This window comes from Amphiprion ocellaris, chromosome 18 (genome assembly GCF_022539595.1).
Source record: "Amphiprion ocellaris isolate individual 3 ecotype Okinawa chromosome 18, ASM2253959v1, whole genome shotgun sequence".
Lineage (NCBI taxonomy): Eukaryota > Metazoa > Chordata > Actinopteri > Pomacentridae > Amphiprion > Amphiprion ocellaris.
In genome coordinates this window covers 30,251,016-30,275,466 of record NC_072783.1, presented here as the reverse complement: position 1 = coordinate 30,275,466, position 24,451 = coordinate 30,251,016, and the positions used below count along the sequence as shown (strand labels likewise).

Below are 24,451 nucleotides of genomic sequence, written 5' to 3'. Positions count from 1 at the left end.
GACACCAAAAATGAAAAAATAGGATTAGAGTACAGCCGGACAGAAAAAGTTTTATGTAACTTTTTCTTCACATATGTACTGGCACTCATCCAGACCTGTAATCATACTTTAATGTGGAAAATCTCAACTTAATCGATTTAATGGCTGACCAACATCATCGGCAGCAGAGCAGCTTGTACTCCATTATTTACATTCATGTCAACATTGTGTGCAGCACATGTAGCAGAGCAGACAGTGGTGCGGAGTCAAGTGATGTTTTCATGCTAAGTTGCTAACTAGTTTGTGAAAGAAATTGCTGGAAAATTAAACAATGACGCACCCAACTTTAACCAATATCAGCCGTCCTATCAATATCACAATGTCTTCCTCTATAAAATCTGTGTTGTGCACTATGTTTTTGCCAGATATGCATCATCCACATGTCCTCAGATCAAAACCTACTTTAATTTCTGCAGATACACTGTATAAGTCCTCCATTGTGCACCTCTGAAGTGCAGCTGTATTTGGACGTGAAGTCCAGGAAAGGACAGAGAAACACAAAAAAGGGTCAGCGAACAGGAACATGGCTGGTGACAGACTGCCTGCATGTGGGGTGGTTTCGCTAACGAGAAGCCATTGTGCCCTCGGTGAAGGTTAACTCTCTGATTCAGGGAGGCAGGAAGTGTTAGCTGCCTCCCCTGCACTTTTCCCATCCGCAGCCTCTGCCAAGCTTCAGCAGAACAATCCAGCCCCTGTGACTGAGAGGGAGGGAGGCGAACAGAGGGAGAGTCAAAGACAGAAACAGGGAGGACCGGGAGGAGAGAGAGGGGGGAAGGTTGAAAGAAAAAAAAGTAGAGGTCCAATTCTGCAGGGTAACATCAGGCTCCTACGTTATGCAAGTGTTCCCTTTTTGTCTGCCTCACCCGGGGTTTTGATACAGATTGCATGAAGCATGATGGTAATGCAGAACATTCAGTCTTTCCCCTCTTCACCAAAACAGCCTCCATTTACGGTTACTCAGACATATTTTCCTCCACAATTGAAGCTGAAAAGTGGCCAGCTGTAGCCAGGTTCCAGCAGGTTTAAGCTCTGTGCACACACACCACACACACTCCAGGAAATGGATATCACTTAATACACTCAGACAAACACCTACATAGAAAATAGATACCTGAAAATATGCACACACACAAACGCACACAGTGAAAATAGATATCTCAAAATATGCACACACACACACACACACTCATAAGTCACAACACCTCATACCGAATCAACAATCGCATCTTTGTTAAATTATCCAGGAAATTGTTTGCGGTGCTTTGATAACACAGGTGTTTATATGGTAATAGCTTCTGGAGGCTGGATAAGAATGAAACAATAAAGTCATTAGGGTGTTACAAGAAGAAATGAAACCAGGCTCCTTCACACGCTGCAACTCATCACCCCCAAACACACACACTCCCGTCTCAACCAGAAGAGGCTGAACTCTTATACACAAATTCATTAAAAAAAAAGCCTTTGTCAGCCGCCTTAATGACCCTTGATATGTGTGAACCTGTGCCAAGTTGTCCTTGGAAGGGCTATTTATCTCCACTAGTGTTGTGGTTATAAGGAAGATAAAAGAAAATAGAACAGAATAGAGTATAATTGAGACAGAATAGATCATTCATAGGAAGGCAGCCAGTTTGTCTCACCTAAGCCATTAAAATAGCACCACTTAAGGGCTTTTATCTTAGGCGGGCTGGTACACATTGTGCGTAAGTCATCACTGATATGAGGTGATCCCCCCGGTGCACTTTCCTTATTGACATCAGGCTTATTTCCCATCTGTCAACATTTCATATCCTCAATCATCTGCTGTAATTCGCTCCGTTCTCACAGGCAGCGACCTTTGCTGAGGTCTCACTGTGTTGTGAAGTTGTGTGAGATACCATCCATACATCTGTAGGCGTTTTTACGCTCTATTATGCAAAATTTTCCTTGCAAAATAGACATTGCACCACGACATAATTTGACATTCCCTTCACCTTTGGCCATAAAGATGGATTTCTTTTTGTGCTTTAAAGCTGCATTAATGAATGTTTTTATATTAACAATGAGAAAAAAATTGTACTGTTACTGTGAGAAATGTTGCTCATAGTGAGATATCCAAATTATAATTTGATATGGAGCTTTAGTGTCCTTCAGCATTTTATTATACAGCAACAATACTGTTTTGGTTCATTGCTGTGTTTAGCATTGTTTCCAGCAGTAGCAAGCGGTCGTTCTTAGTAAAAACAAGGTCCCGATAAGCACAATGTGCATCCTGAGCACGGGGCCATAGACAGACAGACATCTGGCAATCTGCTAGGCAATAGTCAAGGTTTTTCATGGCCAAGCACATGCCTTTGTGGGGTGACTATGTTCTAAGCATGATCAGTTGGCATACAGCACAGGGAATGAGTCTGTCTTGCTGTATTTTGCCATTTTCCTATTATTTTCTGTTACATTCTGTCCTCAACTCTGAAATGGTGTTCAATTTTTGACTGGTGGCTAACAAACCTAATAGGTAAGAATAAATGACATGTAAATTAGGCAGCTTTTTAGTCATTAGAAGTCTTATTCCTTGTTTTTTGGGGGAAGATTGCCACTCCAAGCAAACCGACAGTAATCAAATAGATAGACACATAAATGATGTGTGGTGTGATCATGCCTTTAAGGGGATTAGTAGCTGCAGTTTCTGTGTTTTACCCACATGACTGTAACCCCAGACTGCCCAACACTGTTCAGGACGAGTGGAATCATCTTTGCAGGCCTGAAAAATCATAGCCACATTTTGTCTGTGTGTCTGAGTGAAGAGCAGCAAAGGGCGACAGACAAGCAGCGTGTGAACAAAGATGTCTTTCCACAAAGGTGCCCTCTCTCATCTGATCCCAACACATCACTACAAAAAGGAAGGCTTGTGCACAGCGTGCAGATGCTGCTAGCCTGCCTCTGTTGGTAAATAATGAATAGGTCACACCTGGTGGTCTCTTAGAGGTTTCGCTGCAGCCTCTGTCCCTCTCTGGCGGTGGTTTGGGAAGAAAAAAAACATGTGCGTGTACCTGTGAGTGTGTGGCAGAGGTCTAACATTAATCAAAATTCTCCTGCAGTCTTCATATTTGTTGTGCTTTCTTTAACCTTTAGCTACATCGTGTCCTCTTGTGTCACACTCTCCAAAGTGCTTTAACAGTGTTTGTGCCTTTAGTGTGTAGCTGTGTGTGTGTGTGTGTGTGTGTGTGTGTGTGTGTGTGTGTGTGTGTGTGTGTGTGTGTGTGTGTGTGTGTGTGTGTGTGTGTGTGTGTGTGTGTGTGTGTGTGTGTGCACGTGTGTGTGTGTGTGTTTGCAGCAGTGGCATTGAGAGCCAATAAGAAGCATTTAGCTGAGCCTCTGTGTTGAGTATGGCCACGTAAGGATGTGTTCAGTGCCACTACAAGGTGATAAATGACTGGGTTACATCTCTACAGGGAGCTAAGAGACTGCACTTAAAAGTACCCAACAATCCAGCGTTCATCACGAGGACGGATGATTTCTGAAGAGATTTTCTTTAATGCCTCGGAACCACAAAACGACTAAAAGCTAATTCATTATTTGTGATCACTTGAAAACATATAAAGGGACCCGCATAAAAAGATTTCTCAAATACCCAGTTGAGATGTAATGCATCATCAGTCATGCTAGCAACCTCCCTCTATCAAGAAGCCTTGTCTCATTAAAAATACATGCGGTGTACTGAACTGAAGTGTACCAATCATACAAGCTTTCCACAAAAACTCCTCGTCTCGCTTTACAATCAGCAGGTAATGAGGAGCTACAGACTCAAGTGGATTTTCTACATGCAGGTGCCAGTAGGGATTATTTTCAGTATCAATCAATCTCTTTGGATTAAACATTAATATTAAGTTTGGAAATTATTTAGAAATAGCAAAAATGTTCTAAAACACAAGATTAAAGCTGAAAGTATTGTCTGTTTGATGTTTAGTAGCATGAAACCACAAAATGCACATTTTAGAGGTTATATTACCATTTATGTTCCATGAAGGACTATTTAATTAACTGACTCATGGTTACGTTACTATGAAGAACTGTACAGCTTGGATTCTCCGTGCGCCAAGCGCCTCAGTACTGTAAACACACATTGTGTAAAAGTAGTTCATTCATTCCAGAAGAAACTCTTCCAGAAGTGTTAGATATGACTGGTTCAGCCGTGCTTATCAGCAGCGCGGGCCGTGTGTGGCAGAGATAGCGTGTGGCGAGTGCGTCACAGAGAGCGTGTGATTGGAGGCGGATTCAGGAGTCAAACAGCGTTTTATCTCTTGTATATCAATCATGGTGCACTGTGGCCCCTTCGCACACGAGCACCAGAGCTCACTGCTTTGTTTGTTGTAGCAACAAACCTGCTCTGAAGTGGTATTGTGGTGCCCTTGTCTGTTTAATTTTTTTATTATATGTGTGTGTGTGTGTGTGTGTATATATATATATATATATATAAAGGTTAGTGTTGTGCTGTCAGGGAAGCAGGACAACAGAATCCCCAGACTGCAGGTTCACAAAGCTCAGCAACAGCAAGAATAGAAATCATAGGATTTCTATTGACAGCAGCTCCTCCAGTCAATAGTCTTTACAGGGTTTTGTGTTAACACAAACAGCACACGAGGCAGCACACTGCACTCTATGAAATGCACTCCACTCGGCAAGATAAACTCTTGTCATCAAGGAATTAGAGTAACTATCTGCTTTGTTTGTTTTTCCTTGCGAGCAAACAGCACAGCAGATCAAAAGAATGTTTACTGGGCTGCAAAAGAGAAGAAGTGGAAGTGGAGAACAACACCATGTTTCCCGTCTAGTGATTTGTAAAACTCTTGAATTAATTTGGCCTGGAAAGCTGGCTCTGCTTACAGGGAGTTTTCCCTATAAACAGTGGAAAGGAGACTCCTGCCCCTCAAGTTCTTTCCATTCTTTCCACTGTATGTGTGTGTTTGCACATTCTCTCACACACAAGTGCCGACTCACAAACATGCACTTTATTCCCTGATTGGATTTTCACTTCTGTCTAAACACGAATTCTGCTTGTTGAGATTTGTTTTCAGCAAAGAGAGTTATGAAGTCACTCGTTTTCATTGCATCCTGGGTGATATTTCATAGTTTCTCTGAGGGAAATGGGAACACAACACTGCTGTAGTAACGCCTGACAGGGCGAAAACAAACTGGTGTTTCATGATGAAACAGGCTGCAAAAATGACATGTATTTGGAAATAAGAGAAGGTAAATGCTGGTAATAATTCCTTATTGCAGGAAAACATGTCTACACAACTGTTATCCAGTTCAGCTACTGTGGATCTCTACAATAAAACTATGCAAAGAAGGTTATGTGAAACTGGATGAGTCCTGTAAAAAGGTCCAAAACAGCTTAACTGCTAAACAGTCAAGTGCAATCAACAGGGTATTAAATGCCTGCATGAGCCAACTCTTCTGCTTTTTATTTTCCTGCTTTTCTTGTTCTCTGTGTGATCAAGATACTAAATTCTTTGCCTGAGGCACTTCTCCAGTTTTTGATGCTTCTCCCTACAACGCTCCAGTCCACTGTGGCTGTGAAGAAGAAAACAACTTTTCCAAGTTTAGTTGTTGAACATAATATCAAATCGTGAACATCGGTATTGACTCGTGTCCCACCAGGCCAATTTAATCTGTGATTCTGCTCGTACAGTGCATCCAGCAGAAGGAATCATGTTATTAAGCCCCCTTAATGAAACAGTCAGGATGGACTCTCCATATCTTCGTGCACTAAAAAAAGCTCATCTAAATGGAAAACACATTGTCTTCATTATTTGCAAGTGTACAATGAAGGCAGTTGCCATGGCTACAGCCATCGGAGGCTGAAGCCTGGTTTGAGGCCAGAGGGTCTACAGGAACAAAGTGGCTCCTAATGGAGAGATTGTACAAATGGCTCTCTGAGAGGGTTATATATCGCTGGCATTTCCATGTTGGCCAGCACAGTCGCAGCGCAACAAATGATCAGTTTCACATCATATCCTTGTGTCAGTGCTGGTTCTGGTTAATGAAACAAGATAAATTTCACCCAGTTATTTGCCTTTCCACAGAACAGTCCGCTAAATATTCTTGGAAATACATTTCTAAGTGGCTGCCCTGTGTTGTTTTCCAATGTATCGGCTTTTAAAGAGCGGCGTGGAAACTTCCAGTGTACACCAATCAAAATGCAGATTGTCTACACAGCATGGTGTCCACCCAGGAGAATTACTGCTGAATACTAAGCAGGAGAAGGCTCTCCGTTTTGACTGCTGTTTATGCTTTTGAGACAGGAATAGGGAGGTAAAAGGAGAGAGAGAGAGAGAGAGAGACATGGCAGCGCTTAATTCATTTTCTTCTCTGAATGTAGGTTAAATTACCTTTAAAACCCACACAGAATTGCACATTGCAGGTAAATGAGTCACTTGGCAGCTGATAAGTAGCAGCAAAGACACACTGGGAATCAGGGACAGGCTGCCTTTTTTTTGTTTTTTTTTTGTGGTGTAAAAAAGAGACATTTCGCTAATAATAGAGGAAGTGATCGTGTGAGACCTCTCTGCTCTCCGATTCATGTCAGATAAAAATTGGTTTACCTGATACGACGCCCTGTGTTTGGTCAGTGATGGGGCAACAGTAAAACAAATTAGCAGGGGGTTGACCTTTGACAGCGCGGTGTTGACCCCAACCAGGCAGGGGGGCGGCCTGACAGCAACACCAACACACCTCAGTGCCACAGAAACCAGCCTGGATGTTACTGAGTACAACAGGATTTAATATGGACAATTTCACACGTGTGTAGGTTTGGTCAATACTTAATAGTATTTCTTATTTTTATATACATTTATGTCAAAATATCTTATTACAAATTGTGTGCAAATTGGGGATATTACATGTGAAAGGCTCTCATTTATTAGGCTTCATTGCTTTTACTACTTACTGAGTTTGATTTTACTGCTAAGACCTGACACTTGCATTAATCTCCTTTTTTTGAATCCTGTCACATTTTTACCCACTGTAATCTAATTTTTCACTGAAATATGAAGTTCTGCACCCCTGTGGAAATGGCATAATCATAACTTGAAGCAGACAGAACTCAAAACGCCTTCTGTCCAGTGTGACAACTTTAAAATGCCTATAAATCATAAAAAAAGAAAAACTAAAGTTGATTTTCATGCTTAATTTTCAAAAGTTGAAAAAATACTATCTGGAATCAGCATGTCCAACATCTTCCAAGTGCCCACAGGTGTTATAAATATTGAAAAAAAAAACAGAAAAAAACTGGGGACTGCATGCTGTACATTATTCCTGCTCTATGTAAACACAACCTGCAGTTCAGCCGAATGCACTTGAAACACAGAATTTTAGCCATGTGACTGTTTATCAGGGCTAACTCATTAATAGCTTCACAGTTGTGCCAAGGAGCACAGATTTTTTAGTTTTTTGCGGAATCCTGTTACTGTAATTAGTATGTTTTTGGTAATTTTTTAAATGAGACATGCCGAATATAGCAATTTTTAATCATTAAAGATTGGGTTAATATTTCCAATGGAACAAGGACTGTCAGAAAATTGGAAATCCAAATATTCTGACTGTTTTTACAGTTTTTTCTTTTTTTTCTTATAATGATATGCTTTTTTTAACCCACTGGTGGGTTTTGGTTATCAGAGGGTTAAAAGCTTGTAAATAGAAACAAGTGAGTTTCTTAGGTCCTCCACTCACATTGCATAAGACTGTACAAGCTCCACCAATCAGAGGCCAGCCTGACAGACAAAACCAAGGACAATTAAGACAGCCAAAAGAGCACTTCTGCTGCTTGTAAAGCTTCTTTTTTCTTCTTTTGTGAGTGAATTGGTAAAAAAAATAAGAAAAGAGCAAGTAAATTAGCAGTGTTGTCTACTCAGGTGCTCGTCATCTGGATTATGACAGCAGGACAGTAAGTAAGTAAATTAGATGAGATCTATAAAGGTCAAGGGGCAAAAGAAAGATCTATGCCCCTCCATTCAGAGCAACTTTGAATAGATGTAAAAGCAGATTCCTGACTGTCAACATAAATACAAGCAGGCGACTGAGTGGTACTTTCAGGCCCCTGTTTCTATAAGACTCACTATTGTCAAAGCATCAAGGTTCTGCACAGTGGCGGCGGCTTGCTGTGTCTTGTTTGTGCAAGGTTTATTTTACCCTCGCAAACAGGTTGTTCACGCGTTTGAAAGGGGCTCTGTTTGTGCTGTAGCCGGCCTTAAAGCCCGTTTCATGTCTTTGTTTATCTGAGAAGAGAAGAGTTCTCAACTCTCAAGACTTGTTTGTCCTTCCTGGGCTCAGACACTCTGCAGTCACAGATCTAGCAGGACTCTTTTCTGTCAGTGTTCTCCACCAAGCATTCATTCCTGTGATGAAAGAGATCTGGGGCTTTCGAGGACCCGGCATGACGTCCACAATATCCATTTTTTTTTCTGTAGATCAAGACTCGATATACTCCCAATTTGAATTTAAATCCGAGGGAATTGTCTGTGCGCTGCAAGGCATGTAGCGCTGTCTCAAAAAGGCGCCGCTCGATATTATAACACAATTTGTATGTTAAAAAGGGGGCCCCTGTTGTTTGGATATGTTTCTAAGTGTGAGTGTGTTTGTGTGAGTGTGTGTGTGTGAGTATCGACCAGCGGAGGATGTGTCGCTGACAGGACAGCCTCTCTGGCCATTGTGTCAGGGAGGGGAGGCTGCTTGCTTTCAATCCATTATTGACTAATCTCATTAGCTGAGGATCCTAACGCTGAATGAGCCACAGAAGCTGACTTCTCTCCCTCCCACTCATTGAGATACACCAATCATGCGCGCACACACACACACACACACACACACACACACACACACACACACACACACACACACACACACACACACACACACACACACACACACACACACAAGCACATTCACATGCAAACACACTTGCACATATTGGAGGCCCGCTGCCACACAGACGAGGAGTCACTTGTAATTACAGACAGCAGTTTAGAAAGAAGTTTTTTTTATTGCCCTTAATTAATCATTTTAATTAAGTGACTGCCTATCTGTGCTTTCTGCCGGATTAGCTAATTATATGTTCAGCACTTTTTTACTTGTGTCCTGATGTATGTGCATGTCGCCCTCTTTGTCCCACCACTGCTTGCACTGTCACTCATGGATCACGCTCACCTGTGTCTCTGCACAAAAAAAAAAAAACATCTGCTTTGCATATCAGCTCGCTTCTGACAGCGTAAACTTTGCAGTCATGGAAAAAGGAGATGCAAAGTGTCTGTGTGATTTGCACAAAGTTCTTAATAGTCGTCGATCACGCAGCAGCTCGTAGTTTTTTTTGTTTTGTTTTTTTTAGTGCGTATGTTGTGTTGCCGGCCAGGTGACTGTAAGGCCACACACACACACACACACACACACACACACACACACACACACACCTCTGCAGTATCACCCAGCAGAGAGAGAGCAGACCACTGCAGAGAGAGATTCATGACCCAGCCAGCCTGTAATTGCTGATGGTTCAGCAGTTTTCAGGGGGCTGAAACAGGAGGATACAGAATTTCTCAGCTTTTTCCACTTCTTGCAGCATTCATTTCCTCCGCCTTTCTGTTCCAGTGCGTCTCTCTTTCTCCCTCCCTCTGCTGCCGCTCATACCTTCCCTCTCTGTCTGTCTGTATAAGTGTTTTCCTTTTGCTGTGTGTGTGTGTGTGTGTGTGTGTGTGTGTGTGTGTGTGTGTGTGTGTGTGTGTGTGTGTGTGTGTGTGTGTGTGTGTGTGTGTGTGTGTGTGTGTGTGTGTGTGTGTGTGTGTGTGTGTGTGTGTGTGTGTGTGTGTGTCTCACCACACCTCTCTAGAAATGCTACTGCAGGCAGCTTTGTTTATGTTCACCTGTCAAGCTACCTCAACTTCTCTGATGGATGATGCGGAGCTCTGTTGTTTGCCAACAGCTAGAGAAGAGGTTGTTGCTAAATTGCATCTATGAGCAACATGCCTGTCCTCAGAAAGTAAGGTGAACTGGCGCTTTTATTAATCGATTGCAGCAAAAAAATGTATGAGTTGCAAAACATTTGTTGGTTTTCTGCTTCTGAAAATGCGGAATTTTGCCGCAAAGCATTAAAAAATACTGCGAAAAGAATCATTAGTTGCGCTTTTCATGTGAAACTAATCATTTAAAATAGTGACACAGCCAAAAACAAAACTCATTTATGGAGAGTTTGGATAGTGGAAGAAGCTTTAAGGGCTCCTTGAGAACATATATATATATAGATATATATATATATATATATATATATATATATATATATATATATATATATATATATATATATATATATATATATATAAAAATAGTTATAGCTGCTCTTTTTTCATTACTACATATGAAAGAGATTGTGTGTTGCTGTGTGTGATATTTGTGTGTGTATATGTGTGAAAGGATGTGCTGTTATCGCTTCATATGACAGCGTAAGTCTTGAATTGCATAACGCCTGCAAACTGCCACCTCTGTCCAAGCATCCAATATTCATTTGATGCTATTCTTAGCTTGCTTTAAGATTATATAAAATGAGACATACTGTTCTACAAAGATGTGATCCGCTTCACTGATACTCCTTGGCTCATGCTGGAGTGACTTTTACAGTAGATTGTGATGAAATAATGCACTCTTGAGTGACGCTTCGATAAAGAAAGGAAGATGTGCACACACACACACACACAAAAAATGAATAAATGTCTTTGGCGTTTGATTGAGGACTCTAGTAAGTCTACTCCCCCACTGGAGAATCTCCTTTTTCCTCCCCTGACACATCGGCATTCTTCACAGCTGCACGTGAGATGAGAGGCTTCCCGATTCATTTACACAAAGGCAATCAAAACATGGCAGCCCTGCAATCTCTGGCAAATTGGAGCAGTGCGAGCCGACACAGCGTGGACTCGAGCAGAGGTGGAGGTTTGCATGTTGTAGGAGGACTCATCACATATTTGTGTGTGTTTTCCCCCTCTCCCACGGCTCCATAAGGAAGATTTGTGACACAGAATTACTGCAGCCCGTCCTGCCTAACCTCTAAATCAGCCCCCAGACTCCCACACAGCAGACCTCCCCCCTTCTTTTTTTAACATACTGTACTCGGACACAGACTGCCAGGTCATGGAGGGGGGGAGGTGGGTGAAGCTGAGAGGTCGGACCGCCGCAGTCAAAAGCCTTCTCTCCGCGGATCAAGCGTCCGCCTGTCTGGTAATGTGTTGTCATTGACCAATTAGGAAATCCAGATCAAACAGGCGCAGGGAATGGCCTCTCGCTGCCCCTCTCCAAGCACACTGCTCTTTTTAATTGAGCACATTTGTGGAATGAGAGGCTTCTCCCCGGAGGGACCGATGGCTGTAGATGCTAGCAAGCTGTTAACACAAGATCAGTCCGTGCAGCAAGGTTATCAAACAGTCCACGGATATGTAAAAATATATATGTTTTTCATGAGCTGTAGCCATTAGAGGTTGTAATGCAGGTCTGTGGAGTGCAGGGGAGAATCATTCCAAAGTTTACATTTATCAAAGAGTGGAAATTCTCTGTTCTTTTCTGGGGTGATGATGGATTTTATATCTGTTCAGTTAAAAAAAAAGAAAATATAAGATTATGTAGTGAGAAATTATTTTATCAATGATTATAAATTCTACTTTTCTTTTGTAAGATGAAGATTGTGTCCATTTAAAAGTTACAAATTCTGACCTGAATGTTTCTTGTTTAGTCTAAGAACTGCCTCAGAAAGATTAAAAACAGCAGGTTGAGTGTCTCAGATGTGTCACATTTGATGATTTCCCTGTTTTACACAATTGAAAATGTCATATCTCGAAGCTTTGGACTTTGGGCGAGACAGAAAAAGCACAGAAGATATGTTTTAGGTGTCTGAAAACTTATAAAGTCCTTTCAAATTTTGGTGATATATAAAGTCAGTAGCATTTGATAGACTTTTGAACTTCAAATTTAATAAAATTCTGAATTTTGCTCAGGTGATGGTGGATTTTATAACTACTAGGTTCACAAACAGTGAAAATTTATGAAATGACCAATCACTACAGCTATTTTGATTTCACTGATTATGAATTCTACTTTTCTTTTATAAGATGAAGATAGTCTTTAAAAGTTGTAAAGTTTTGACTTGAATATTTCTTGTTTGGCCTTTAAAGTGCTCTTTCAAAAAAAAAAAATAAAGTGCTCTTTCAGTGTCTCAAATGTGCCACATATGTTGATTTTCTCTGTTTTTAAATTAAAAAGCATCATATCTTTACGTTTTGGACTTTGGATTAGACTCTGGGAACTTGTAAATTTAGTTGATCTTTTTTTGAACATTAATCTTTCCTTTCATGACCCCAAAAGAGTTTAATCTGATAAAAGAGTAGTTTTGCTCAGGTGATGCTGGATCTGTGAAAGTTTTATTAAATGAAAACACACTTTCACTGGTTATGAATTCTGCTTTTCTTTTCAAAAGTTACAAATTCTGACTTGAATGTTTCTTGTTTGTCCTAAAAAAAAAAGTGCCTCAAATGTGCCATAATTGTTGATTTTCTCATTTTATACGAGTGAAAAGGTTCCAACTTCTGGTGTGACTCTGGGAACTTGGAAAGTCTGCTTTAAAATTTTGTCGGTGTTTCAAATCAGTAACATCAGATAGATGTTGTTGGCGATCTTTACTTGCACCCCCCCCCTAAAAACATCTGAAATTCCAACGATGAAATATTAAAATGGAGATGTTAGTGGGGTCATTATAAGGTCTGGCAGCTCCACGGTGTTCTTTATTCTTCGCAGGTTCCTTCGGTGAAACAGAGAAAGCTCATGTTGCTGCTGTCCATCAGCGTCTGGGCAGGTTGAGCTCATGCACTATTTAAAATCTCTCACTCTCTCGGTTTCTCTCCTCCTATTCACTCAAAGTCACAAAAGGCCAGAGGTCACCGGCACAATGGAGACGAGGAGGTCCTCCACCCCTCCCAACAACCCCATCACACACACCACACACACAGACACACACACACACACACACACACACACACACACACACACACACACACACACACACACGGCAGCTAACTTATCACAACTGCTGTGGCTAGGCATACACTTGCAAAGCGGTGAGCACACAAACACCCTCGTGCTCCGCTCTCAGCCTTCTTTGAATTCCTTCCCATGTATCTTGCAGCTCGCCTGTCACTCCTCCCCCCAGCGCTATCAGTCTCTCTCTCCCAGACCTCATAATGGCTCCTCTTGGGTAGCGGCTGCGTCTGCGGCTCCCGCTATTTCAAAGTTTTAGCTGGCCGGATTAAGCATGGTATGTGGAAAATGAACAGCCACTCACAGGAGGGACACATGAGCTGAATGCATAATAAACCGAGGAGACTGGCAGGGAAGAAAAAAAACAGCAGAAAGAGAAGTGTGTGTGGCGGTGAGGGGGCTAGAGAAAAACACTCGCAAGTTGTCTGAAGCTGCAACAATATCACTCACTGAAATGGAAATAAAATGCCTCTTCGACTCCTTTCCTCATACAATCAAAGGCAATTTTTAAGACAAAGTGTTTGAGGGCTGCTGAGGGTGGCTTTCTCTGTGAGAATTCCCCTCGTTGCAGAACGGTGGCTGCAGGTTTTACACTTTGGCTCGCCGGTTTCATCATCAGCCGTCACATGCCTCCAGAAAATTCCTGGAGGATTGCGGAGGAGAGAAGAGGGGAGCTTGGCAGCGAGCGGCCAGCAGGCTAGTTTGTTAGCTTCACGCCGCTCTGCGTTTGGTTAGGGCTCATGCAGTCATGTGGCTCATCTGCGCTGCCTCCAGCGGCCTCAGGGGAAAAGACCCCCCTCCCCTGCTATTAGCGTAAGGGTGGGAGGAAATTAAAAAGAGTAGCTGTTTGTGAGGGGGGCAAACAAGAGCCAGAGAAAGTGCTGTGTTGCTCCTCATCTTGGAGCTAGAGGATGGGTGATGAAGAGAAGAGAGGCCGGTCCCCCTTTTGTCCTTTTTCTTTTTTCCATCTCAGGATTGGCCTCTGAGACTTGGTGAAATGTTACACTTGGTTAGAGAAGAGATATTGCTTAGGCCTCTCTATGATCCCGACCCTCTGTTTTCTCCTTCTCTTCCTCCTACCACCCCACTGCCCTCCTGCCTCCTCCACCACCCTTTGCTTTTCTAATCATGCTGCAGATGTGCCTGATGGCTGAACAATCTCTGTGTACTGAACGTGGGGCTCCCGCAGGAATCCAGGAGGCTTGCTTATGTGAGCTGTCACGTAAAAAAAAAAAGTGAGAGGGCAAAGAGGGAGGGAGAAGAGAGAGTGGATGTGGGAGAGAAAGTGGGAGATGGAGAAAGACAGAGAGGAAAGAGGGAGAGATCAGTGAACAGCGACCAATGCAGTAGGGCTCCTTTGGATTGTGGGAGTGAGTGGCACAACTGCGAGCCCACCCTCACTCACGGTTGCCTCTGGAGCTGCACACCAAACCACATTAAATAAAAGAAATCCATTCCCAAGCCTGTTAAGGAGCCATGTGGGGAGGTGTGTGTGTGTGTGTGTGTGTGTGTGTGTGTGTGTGTGTGTGTGTGTGTGTGTGTGTGTGTGTGTGTGTGTGTGTGTGTCTGCACTGGAGTGGCTGTGTGTGTCCATATGTGTGTGCAGCAGAGAAATGGGGGGAAGGGAGGAGGAGGTGCTGGAGAAGGGCTGAGGGGAGGGGAGGCAGAGCAGGGAGGTGGGACAGGCAGGAGGCAGCTCATATTATCCTCTGTGCCAGCTCTGGATGGAGCCTGCCGGGGATTATGGCACATTCTGCAAAGCAACAATGGAAGCGGCACCGGTTTTTTCGTTCACATTTCCATCCTCTCCGCTTTTTTCCTCCCCGTCGAACAAACACAGCTTTGTCCTGGCTGGCCACTCACCAGGCAGAGAACCAGGCAGACACCTGGAGTCCCAGAGGTGCCCTCTCCAAACTAAACACCCCCTGTCCCTGCCTGGGCGAGAAAACGCCGTCTTTACAATGTTGAGCTAATTAAAGGGGAGCTTTCACGCCGGGCCTCGGCCGACAGTCGAAAGAAAACAAGACATATCTCGGAATCAAAGCTCATTAAAATCATGAGGGTGAAGAGATGCTTCCTCCTCCTTCCCTCCTCCTCCTCCTCATCCTCCTCCTCCCCCCTCATCTTTTTCACCCTTAAGGAAGTGCTGCAAACAGCAGAGCCCTAGTCAATGATGGCGCAGATTAGTCCTTTATTGCCTAATTCACCGACAATAGATGACTCACGGGGACGCGATCACCTTGAGCAGCGCGTCTTGACATGTCCCCCATAAGGTGCCAGAGTGATGCTGATTTCTCCACTCAGGCCACCTTGTTCTGTTTTAATAGTGTCAGCAGTGCTTAGCTTAGTAGCTTTCGATTAGCGAGGTGTGTGTGTGTGTGTGTGTGTGTTTCTGTGTGCGTGTGGTGTTTCACACTGCTCTGCAGAGGTGTAACACCCTGCCTGTAGTGTTGTTGTAAAGCACATTAGGAGTGACTGAGGGTGTTGTTATGGTATCATGATGCCAGTCCAGCACTCAGGGGAAGGTGAGAAGATGTGTGTGTAGCGTGTGTGTGTGTGTGTGTGGTTAGCGTGTGTGTGTGTGTGTGTGTGTGGTCGGGATGGTGGCCAGCATGGTTTGTTTTTCTACTCCTGTTGCCACATCCTCTAACTTCGCCTCTTTGTGATTCTATTGACATTTCGACCGACTATCCTGAGAGTCGTATGTGTCAGGAGGGCAAAAACAGCCTAAGAAAGAAAATCAGATGATCGTACAGATGTAAAAAAAACCAAAACTCCCAGCTTAGCCTAACGTATGTTAAAGTTCAAACAGAGACAAATTGTAAAATTATTACCCAACTTCTCTGTTGTCAACATACGCTGCAGTCTGCGGATTAACCCTCTGAACCCTTAAACCTGTAAATGGACACCACTTACTGGAGCTGGAAACTGTAAAAACGTAAAACATTGTCAGATTTTCAACTCCGATACAGTCTCCGAACTGCTGTTATTAATACTACTAGTATTTCATCACTTTGTTCTCCATGCTGCATTTAAAAATCTGCCAAAAATAAAGTGTTTGCATGACCTAGATTCTGTAAAAACCAAAAATTCTGCACTCAGTACTGCATCTGTGGAGCTATTAGTGACTCAGCTACAGCCAACAGTTGCGTCACAGAAATTCAGGGACTTTTCGGCTGAACTGCAGGCTGTGTTTGCACAGAGCAGATAGGAGGCAAGTATGGAAACACATCAAAACTGTGAATAGTTTAATATCAATAGTAAGTAGAACTGCAGTTTTTTTTCAAATATTGATATCACCTGTGGGTACTGATGTTGTACATGTGGATACTCAGGGTTTTTTTTGTAATAGAATCACAGAAATTCAACTTTATTTTTTCCCCATTTTTTTTTTGAGTTATGGCTTTGTAACTGTATCATATTGCACAGAATACATTTTGAAGTTTTCTCTACTTCTAGCCACGATTGTGCCAATTCCATAGAGATGCAGGACTTTATGTTGCAGTGAAAAACGAGCCAACAGTGAGTAAAAATGTAACAGGAGGTAAAGACGCCCGGGGGTTCAGAGGTTAATGTCGCAATTCAGTTCCAAGCTACTGTACTTGCAGTGTGCATGTGTGTTGGGTTCTAGTGACATGAGATGTTACTATTCACATTCTAGGTACACACACTTTTAAAATTTTACTAAATTCTTGGCTTGTTTACTCATCTAGCGTCTCATTTCTCGCCCTGTGGTACTTTGTAAGATTGCATTGTCATCAGATCTTAGCAGTTATTCTCGTGAGCACAATGTTATCATGATCGGTGGCCAAACCAGAGGAAGTTAGAGCTGTAATAAAGTGGAAATATCCTTTAACAACACTGCCCGGCCCCTGAGTAGCCTGACTGTTTTGGTTCACAAGCCATTTATATGAATAAATTAAATCTGTTTACCACTTCCCTGCGCCTTGACAGCTCAGTTGAGAGACTGTGTAAAGCGGAGAGGGTTCGTGATCCATTTGTTCTGCTGTGATGGTGGGATAAAGCTAATCATTGTCTACTCCTCTCACCCCCCTCCGACTGTTTTTATCCTGCAGAGCAGAGGCGCACAACTCGTCTACGTTACATTACCAGACGAGAAAACTCTGTTTGAAGATGCAGGGTTGGGGGGAATTTTGGGTGTTTGAAATAATGTTTAGATTTCCAAAGTGTGCGATTGTGACAGTTCAAAAAGCAATCCCCCTCTTACTTACCGCAGATAATGTTCTGCTTTAGTGTCTTCACTCAACATTGTTTAGCATCACCATCTTCCAGTCCCCGCCGTGACACAGTTTTGTCATCAAATTAAATCCGCAGCCCTTCTCAAGGTACACTTATGTAACATGATCACGTAATGACACAAACATGGACCCTGCCTGATGGGAGACAATCCTGCACTCTGCGGGGTGCCACGTGGAAACAAAGCTTTAAAGTAGTGGTACAGGGAGGGAAGAAAAACATTGTTTTACCGTAGAGGTGGGCTGATAGCACTGTGAAAAGCCCATTTGAAGAGGTAGGCCTCATCTGTCACTGGGCAATGGAGGAGGCAGCCATGCAGAAGCCCCCTGATTATAAAGAGATAATTTCATCCAATCCTCCGGTGGTGCTCCATCGCCTTGCCGCCATACTCCACTGCCTTTCATATTTGTTCCCAGCCTGCATCTCCTCACCCGTTTCGTTTTATTACAGCTCCCACTCAATACATATATTTTAGCTCCCCCTTGAATAGGGGAAGGAAAGCGGGTCTCCCCTCCTTCACCACCCCCCTCCCACTCTCCGCCGCCCCATGTGTCTTTTGTTGTGCAGGAATCCACAGCTCTCAACTTGTTGTGTAACGCCTGCCGTGCAATTTGCAGTAAATTAAGCTCAAGTAAGGCACATATCTGCACACGCACACTCCAAAGCATCAGGCGGGATTTTCTGGAGTAACTCTCTGAATCAAGGCAAATAAGATCACATAAGGTAGCAGCGCAGAGGAAAATAATAAATGATAACATCTGTAAGATAGAAAACAGCATGTAAATAGGGGCAGGCTCATAATTGCATCTGTTGTCGCATCTCCACAGCATCACGGGTATAATCTTTAAATTCGCTCTTGTTAGTCATCAAAGATATAACAAAGCACGAGTGTTTAATTAGAGCAAGAGAATATCTGAAAATTTAATTACTCCCCACGACTGTCATGCTATATTTTTTTTGTAATTATCTCGAGAAGAAAATAAATGTAAATCTGTGGATGCGGGCTGGTAAAATCCGAAACAGAGGAGGTGAGTGGCAGCCCAGCTTTGGTCCCCCCCCCCACCTGCTCATTTTAACTCACTGTTGGAGGTAAGAGAGACGACATGGAGACAGAACGAGGGAGGGGGAGCGTAGAGGAGGGGCAGGGCAGGAGGGAAGAGAGAGAAAAAGAGGGAGCGAGCAGGTCGACTTGCTCATCAATAACCACAAGGTCAGACAGGCAGTGCCGGGCTGAGTGGGCCCTGTTAGGAAGCAGCAGCTGAGGATTTGTAGAGCTTGTAAAGGCTTAAAGCAACACCGCTCCGCCTTCTTTGTGGCACTAGCCAGGCCTTTGAAGGGCCAGGGAGACACCTGCTGGTGGCTGAGGGGCACGATGGGTCCGGGGCCGCCCCTCGCCAAGGATCAGCCCGCTATCAGCTGGCACAGAGAGGCGACTGAGGGGAGCATTATAGCTGCAAACACCTGAGGCATGTGTGGTGAAGTCGGTACATGAACACATGTCATGGCTGAAGAGGATTTTCTCCCAGGATCCATGCTAGAAGCAGTGGTGGCGTCATATTTTGTGTGTTTGATTAACTTGTGTGTCTCCTCATCAAACCTAAAATCAGTGTGTTTCTTATTCAAGGCAGAATCTATTGAATCAGATTGGTTGAGTTTTGATCACAAGTGCCACATTTCTCAAAAAATTAATAAAACTTTTGAGCACAAACCTCCCTCAAATCTCAGATGTGAGAAATGTCAACAAACAAATGCATTCCATCTGCAAAGAGCAAAGCAAGAGTGGGGGGGAGAGGGAGAAAAGAAATCCTCGGATGTCTCTTTTTCTTTATGAGCTTTCTAATTTATGGAGAGGAATGCACTAGTGTGCCCTTCTCTCCTCTCAAGTACAGGCATGAGCAGCTCCAATAGGTAGCATAAAAGCTCTTTAGCTGTCTAGTGGAGTAGATTACTGGCCCTGCCGTTAAATCCAGCTAGAGACCCCTAAGTGAGCATTATCAGTATGGTGCAGCATGCTGCCTCCTCTCTCTTGCTCTCTTCTTCTTCTTCTTATTTTTTTTGCTCCCCCTCATCTCGCAGGTATTTTGTGCAGTGAAATTTCTCACCGTGTGATGGTAATGGAGAAAGATGGCGTGGGGTGGGAGGGGTCTGAGAGTGAGAGATGATGCGCCACAGGATGAGATGCCCCTGCAGTGGCAAGAAGAAGGACAGATTGAGACAGTGTGAGATAAAGGAGGAGTGAGGATGGAGGGTTTACACTCCTTCCATATATGCGCTTATTAATTCCCCACCTCTGAGCGGCAGGTCACTGTGAGTTATAGCCGACAGCCACGTGTAATATTTATTTGACACTGAATGCAACATTAAATCAGGTCCCCCACCCACCCACCCACCCACCCAACCCGGAGGTGAAATTGATAGCCATTAATGTGGCTTGTAATACTTTGTAACTTGAGCTAATGTTACGTGGTGTTGTCGGATCACAGCCCCATTGTTTGCGGCGCGTGAAAAATTATTTTCTCCAAAGGTTTTCCATAAGCTGCTACTCCAAAATCAATAGTTGCGCTGTAAGGGAGGTTTTGTTTGAGGAACTCCTATGTAGCTGAAGGGGAGGAGGGGGGAGTGAAATGTAGAGCATGTCTGGGCCCACAGTACAGATAATTGTTAACCAAAGATTACATAATGGCAGAGTAATGTAAACAGAGAACCACATGCCAAGTTAATGTTCTCACAGGCCTGGATGGAAGGGTTTCATGCAGTTTTTTCCTTTTTCCTGACAGACTGTGAGGCTCTGTGTGTGTTTATGTGTGTGTGTGTGTGTGTGTGTGTGTGTGTGTGTGTGTGTGTGTGTGTGTGTGTGTGTGTGTGTGTGTGTGTGTGTGTGTGTGTGTGTGTGTGTGTGTGTGTGTGTGTGTGTGTGTGTGTCCATCCACTTCTGTTCATTTTCACCCCAAGGTGCTTTTAACATGGTCAGACATCCTGTCTAAGTCCAGTGTGTCCTTTCTCCAAAGGTGTATGGCAGCGTTCGGGGCAAACGCCAGGGCTTGTTAAGGGTGTCACAGGAGCTGAGAGGAATGTCATCCTCTGGGCTCTCTGAGGTGCTTGTCACCTGCCAAATCAATATCTTCCCCCGCTCAGCTCACAGCACGCACACACACACACACACACACACACACACACACACACACACACACACACACACACACACACACATAACGACGGTAATATCCTGGTGGTGATGGGATTGGCAGCTCCGCTTTGGAAGAAGTGAGCCTTAACACTTGTCTTGTGTTTCTCTTGCAGAACTCTCCAGTTTAATGGCTGGCAGGTAGAGGCCAAAGGGGGACAATCAACATGAACTCGATTCCGTCGATGGACAGACACATACAGCAGACCAATGACCGTCTGCAGTGTATCAAACAGGTGAGGCGAAGCTAGTTAAGCAGCTGTCTGATTTATGAGGCAATTAAACATTCATATTATGTTGCATTATGTGAGGGATGACACAGAAGTCACAGAAGACAAATTTATGCCACCTACTACATGTTATATGGTACATACAGAGGAGGAGTGGAATCTTGAGGTACTAGTAGCTTGAAAAATATCTATGTTTGATACTATTGTCAATGCAGGCCAATGCTGCCCCAGTATTTAAGGCATACCATTTTTAATTTGTCCATGGAGCTTCAGTAGAAAGCAACGGGACTATTCTTTTGGAATCTTTGAGATGTTTCACCTGATATGAAAGAAGTCCATTTGCTTTCTACTGAAGCTCCTTGGATTACCATGACCTGGACGAATAAGAATGTACGCAGATGTTGAACTTCGCACTTTTTAATCTATAGTAAAATATAACAAGGCAAAAGGTACATTTTTACATTCATGAAATTTTCCTGTGTGGGAGATTTTCATACATTCAAAAGGAAAAGGTGCAAGAGAGAAGGAAATAGTGCAGTTTTATGTATTTTCAAGTAAAAATTAACATCTTTCAGATTGTTTAAAGCCCTCAAACCCAAATCCAGGGGCAGAACACTCTAATCTATGAGTTGAGGCAAATACATTCAACCCTTCTGACTAAAGGCTTCAGTTATCTGACACCAGCTAAAAGAGGTATCCTTGACATAAATATAGTTCACAATAGGTAGATATTTCATCACCATATATGTCCATGTGTTGGATTTCTAGATATATTTGGCTCTTTGGAGAAAAAAAAACAGAAAAATAACCTTCTCAGTTCCCTTTTTCTAAGTTTGCACTGGTACACGGATTGACAATCATGGTCAGAAAGCTCTGTGCTCTTCCTGTTTGTCCTCAGTAAAGTGACTAATCTGTTCAGCCCTATTATCAGGACTGTGGTGTGACTCAGGTTACTGACTGGGGTCAGAGAGCAGAGTCTCCCCTCCCTCCCCCATCATCACCCGTCTCTCCTCCCTCCACCACCGTCGCCTTCGCCTCTGACTCCCAGTGGGTCCTTTTGTTCGACTCTCTCCGCCGTTTACCGCGGGACGAATCTGTGGCAGAATTAGACAGACCTTCATGCATAACCCGGGGCTACTGGGCTGCTCCCTTTGATCTCTTCTTTTAACTGATGTTCCTGGGCTCTGCGCTGAGGTCCACTACCTTTGGGAGAGAAAAAAAGTACACCAGAAGGCCTTTGGGACAATGTATGGTGCTTAAACCCAAACGTGGCAAATTGTTTTACCCTTGGCAGGGAGTTCCCGGCTCCCACTATATAAAGAGACAAGGTGAGGCAGATAGAGAGACGGGGCAAGTGTTTGGGGAGCAAACAGAGGGAAGCCCCTATGAGCAGAGACAGGCTTTGATGTTCTTAGAGAGAGGTAAACACTCTCTGTCTTCAGTCTGGTTACCTTCTGCACAGCGGGATATTAAATAATTCAATATGCACTCCTTTACTTGTGAGGGAGGTGAAAATGGATTCCATTAATGCACTGTATCGCTAATAGCTGATGGATTGCACTCTAAAGGAAGTTCGCCGATCTGGGGAAAAAGGAATTTGCATGTGTCGAACAACAGTTTAAACAATTCAAATGTTGCGGGGGTTAAGTGTATTAACCCACGGGGTGAAAATTTAAACAACTACATCCCAATGTTAGCACCCGGGGAAGCAGCACATGGGTAAACATGCCAATTAGAGAGATCCATGGCATACAAGGAGGCCTCCAGTCCATCTAATAAATGGTTAAGCGCCGGGTCATTTCAAACCAACCAGTAAGAGCCAGCACCCTGCTAATAGAGGCAGCTTTGTGCCGCAGACAATCAGGGTTTGGAAGGCCCGCATAATAAATACCATTTATGTCCTGCCAATTAGACTAGCAGTGAGCCCATTCAGCCGACCGTCTATTCTCCTCCCCGCACACAAAGATGATCATCAGGGGAGATCAGAACAATTAACTCACTATCTTCTCCCCCTGCTCCCCATTGTCCAATATCCAAGCTATTAAAATAATTAAGGAAATATTGTAAACCAATCCAGATGTTTGCTTTAATTGAAAGTGTGCACACGCTGAAATTTGGCATCTCGGAAGGCAGCGCGGACGCGGAGCAGGGAATATAAATGAAGCCTCCTCCATTGTGTTGTTGTTTTCCGCGAGATGTGACATGTCTGTCTGAATACTCCCGGCCAGTGCGAGCGGACAGGGGAACAAATTGATTTTGTTGCTCCAATGATAAATTACTGCTGAGCGCGATGATAAAGTGGAGGAAATTGGAATCCGTCAACCTGATTGAATCATGGGTTGAAAGTTAAATCAGAAAATCATTACTGGGGTAATTTTTAAATGACTGTTTTTGATTTAAAAATGGGATTTTTGAAACAACCTAACCACGCACTGGATGAATGCGCAAAATGTGACTGTTAAAATGTGTGACTTTTGTCGTTAGTGGGTAAATAAAGTACATTGGAGTCAATGACAAGATTTGTTCATGTTTGTTTTGGTTAATGCAATTAATTATTCTATTTAATGCTGAGACAATTAATGGGCTAATTAATTAGTTGACAAACACATATTTATCCAAAGACAACTCTGATAGCTGTATAATTGTTTTTGTCAAAGAAACGCTTCTGATATGTGAGAATTCGTAACTTTTCTGTTTAAAATCTTCATTTTCTTCAGTGGTTTGTCAGACAAAGCAAAAATTTGAACATGTTCCATCTCTAGGAACCTTAGATAGCATTTATGCAGTGTAAAGGTGGCACTAAATACCCCAAGAGAACATACCGGTAACTCCTAAAAAGTTACACAGCCAAAGAAACATATCTGCTTGTTTAACCTCAGAAAAACAGCAAAGATGCTTAAAGAGTGATATATATAAAAACGGTTATCGGATCTCAATCCCAATGCATAGTTTCTCGGTGACAGTTTGTTTTCCTCTTGCATCTCGGAATTGCACCGTTGTGAACACTTTGGGAAAGATAGGTTGCCTGATACTGCTGGTATCTATTTCAGAGACAGTATTTTCCTCTCACGGTGGGGAAGCCAGTTCGCTGTCAGACTCTGCTCTCAGTGATACATGCAAGGGTTTGGCGGAAACTATGAACTGTCCTCTCGCCGCAGGAGCACTTCCTCAGACTCTAAGTGTCAATATTTCAAGATGAACTGGAGGACGACCCTGTCTGTACTGCTGCTGCTGCTGCTGCACTGACTGCACAGCTGTTTGCCTCTATGCTCTTTCCAGGGTTAATTGTCTCCATTAGCATGTTTTCAATGAATGTAGAACAGCAGCAGCAAACTAGAAAAGCTGGGGTTGTGAATGGAAAGCCAGATCTGCATGTCACTTTGAGTTTAGCTGCAGATGTTCAGATCAAGTTGTTTCCAGACGTGACTACAGAGGATGATTGCATCTGAGGAAAGCTGTATTCTCAAGACACCGCCAGTCCTGTCCGTCTTTGTTTTCCCCATCGAACTGGGCACGAGCTTTTAACTAGAGTGTAAATGTTGGAGGATCGTCCTCACCCAGGGGGGAGACGAGGATAGGGGGAGTGTGACGGGTCTCTTGGCCACTAGTTTAGGTTTGATTGGTGGGTTTTGGCCAGAGAAAGGGGAACATCTGTGGCGTGGCAGTGCCAAGCTCTCCGTGTGACAGCCACACTGGTGGG

General features: G+C 43.4%; 1 protein-coding gene across 3 annotated transcripts in view; it reads left to right on the top strand.

The window, feature by feature from the left end:
* Positions 1–24,451, top strand: part of LOC111565601 (zinc finger MIZ domain-containing protein 1-like) — a 117,177-nt gene that overhangs the window by 54,757 nt on the left and 37,969 nt on the right. For all 3 annotated transcript variants that reach the window (XM_035946192.2, XM_035946191.2, XM_023265768.3), the window contains exon 3: positions 20,638–20,757. In XM_035946192.2, coding sequence (XP_035802085.2) covers positions 20,689–20,757 — 69 coding nt within the window. In that variant the 5' untranslated portion in view covers positions 20,638–20,688. The remainder of the gene's footprint in view (positions 1–20,637; positions 20,758–24,451) is intronic.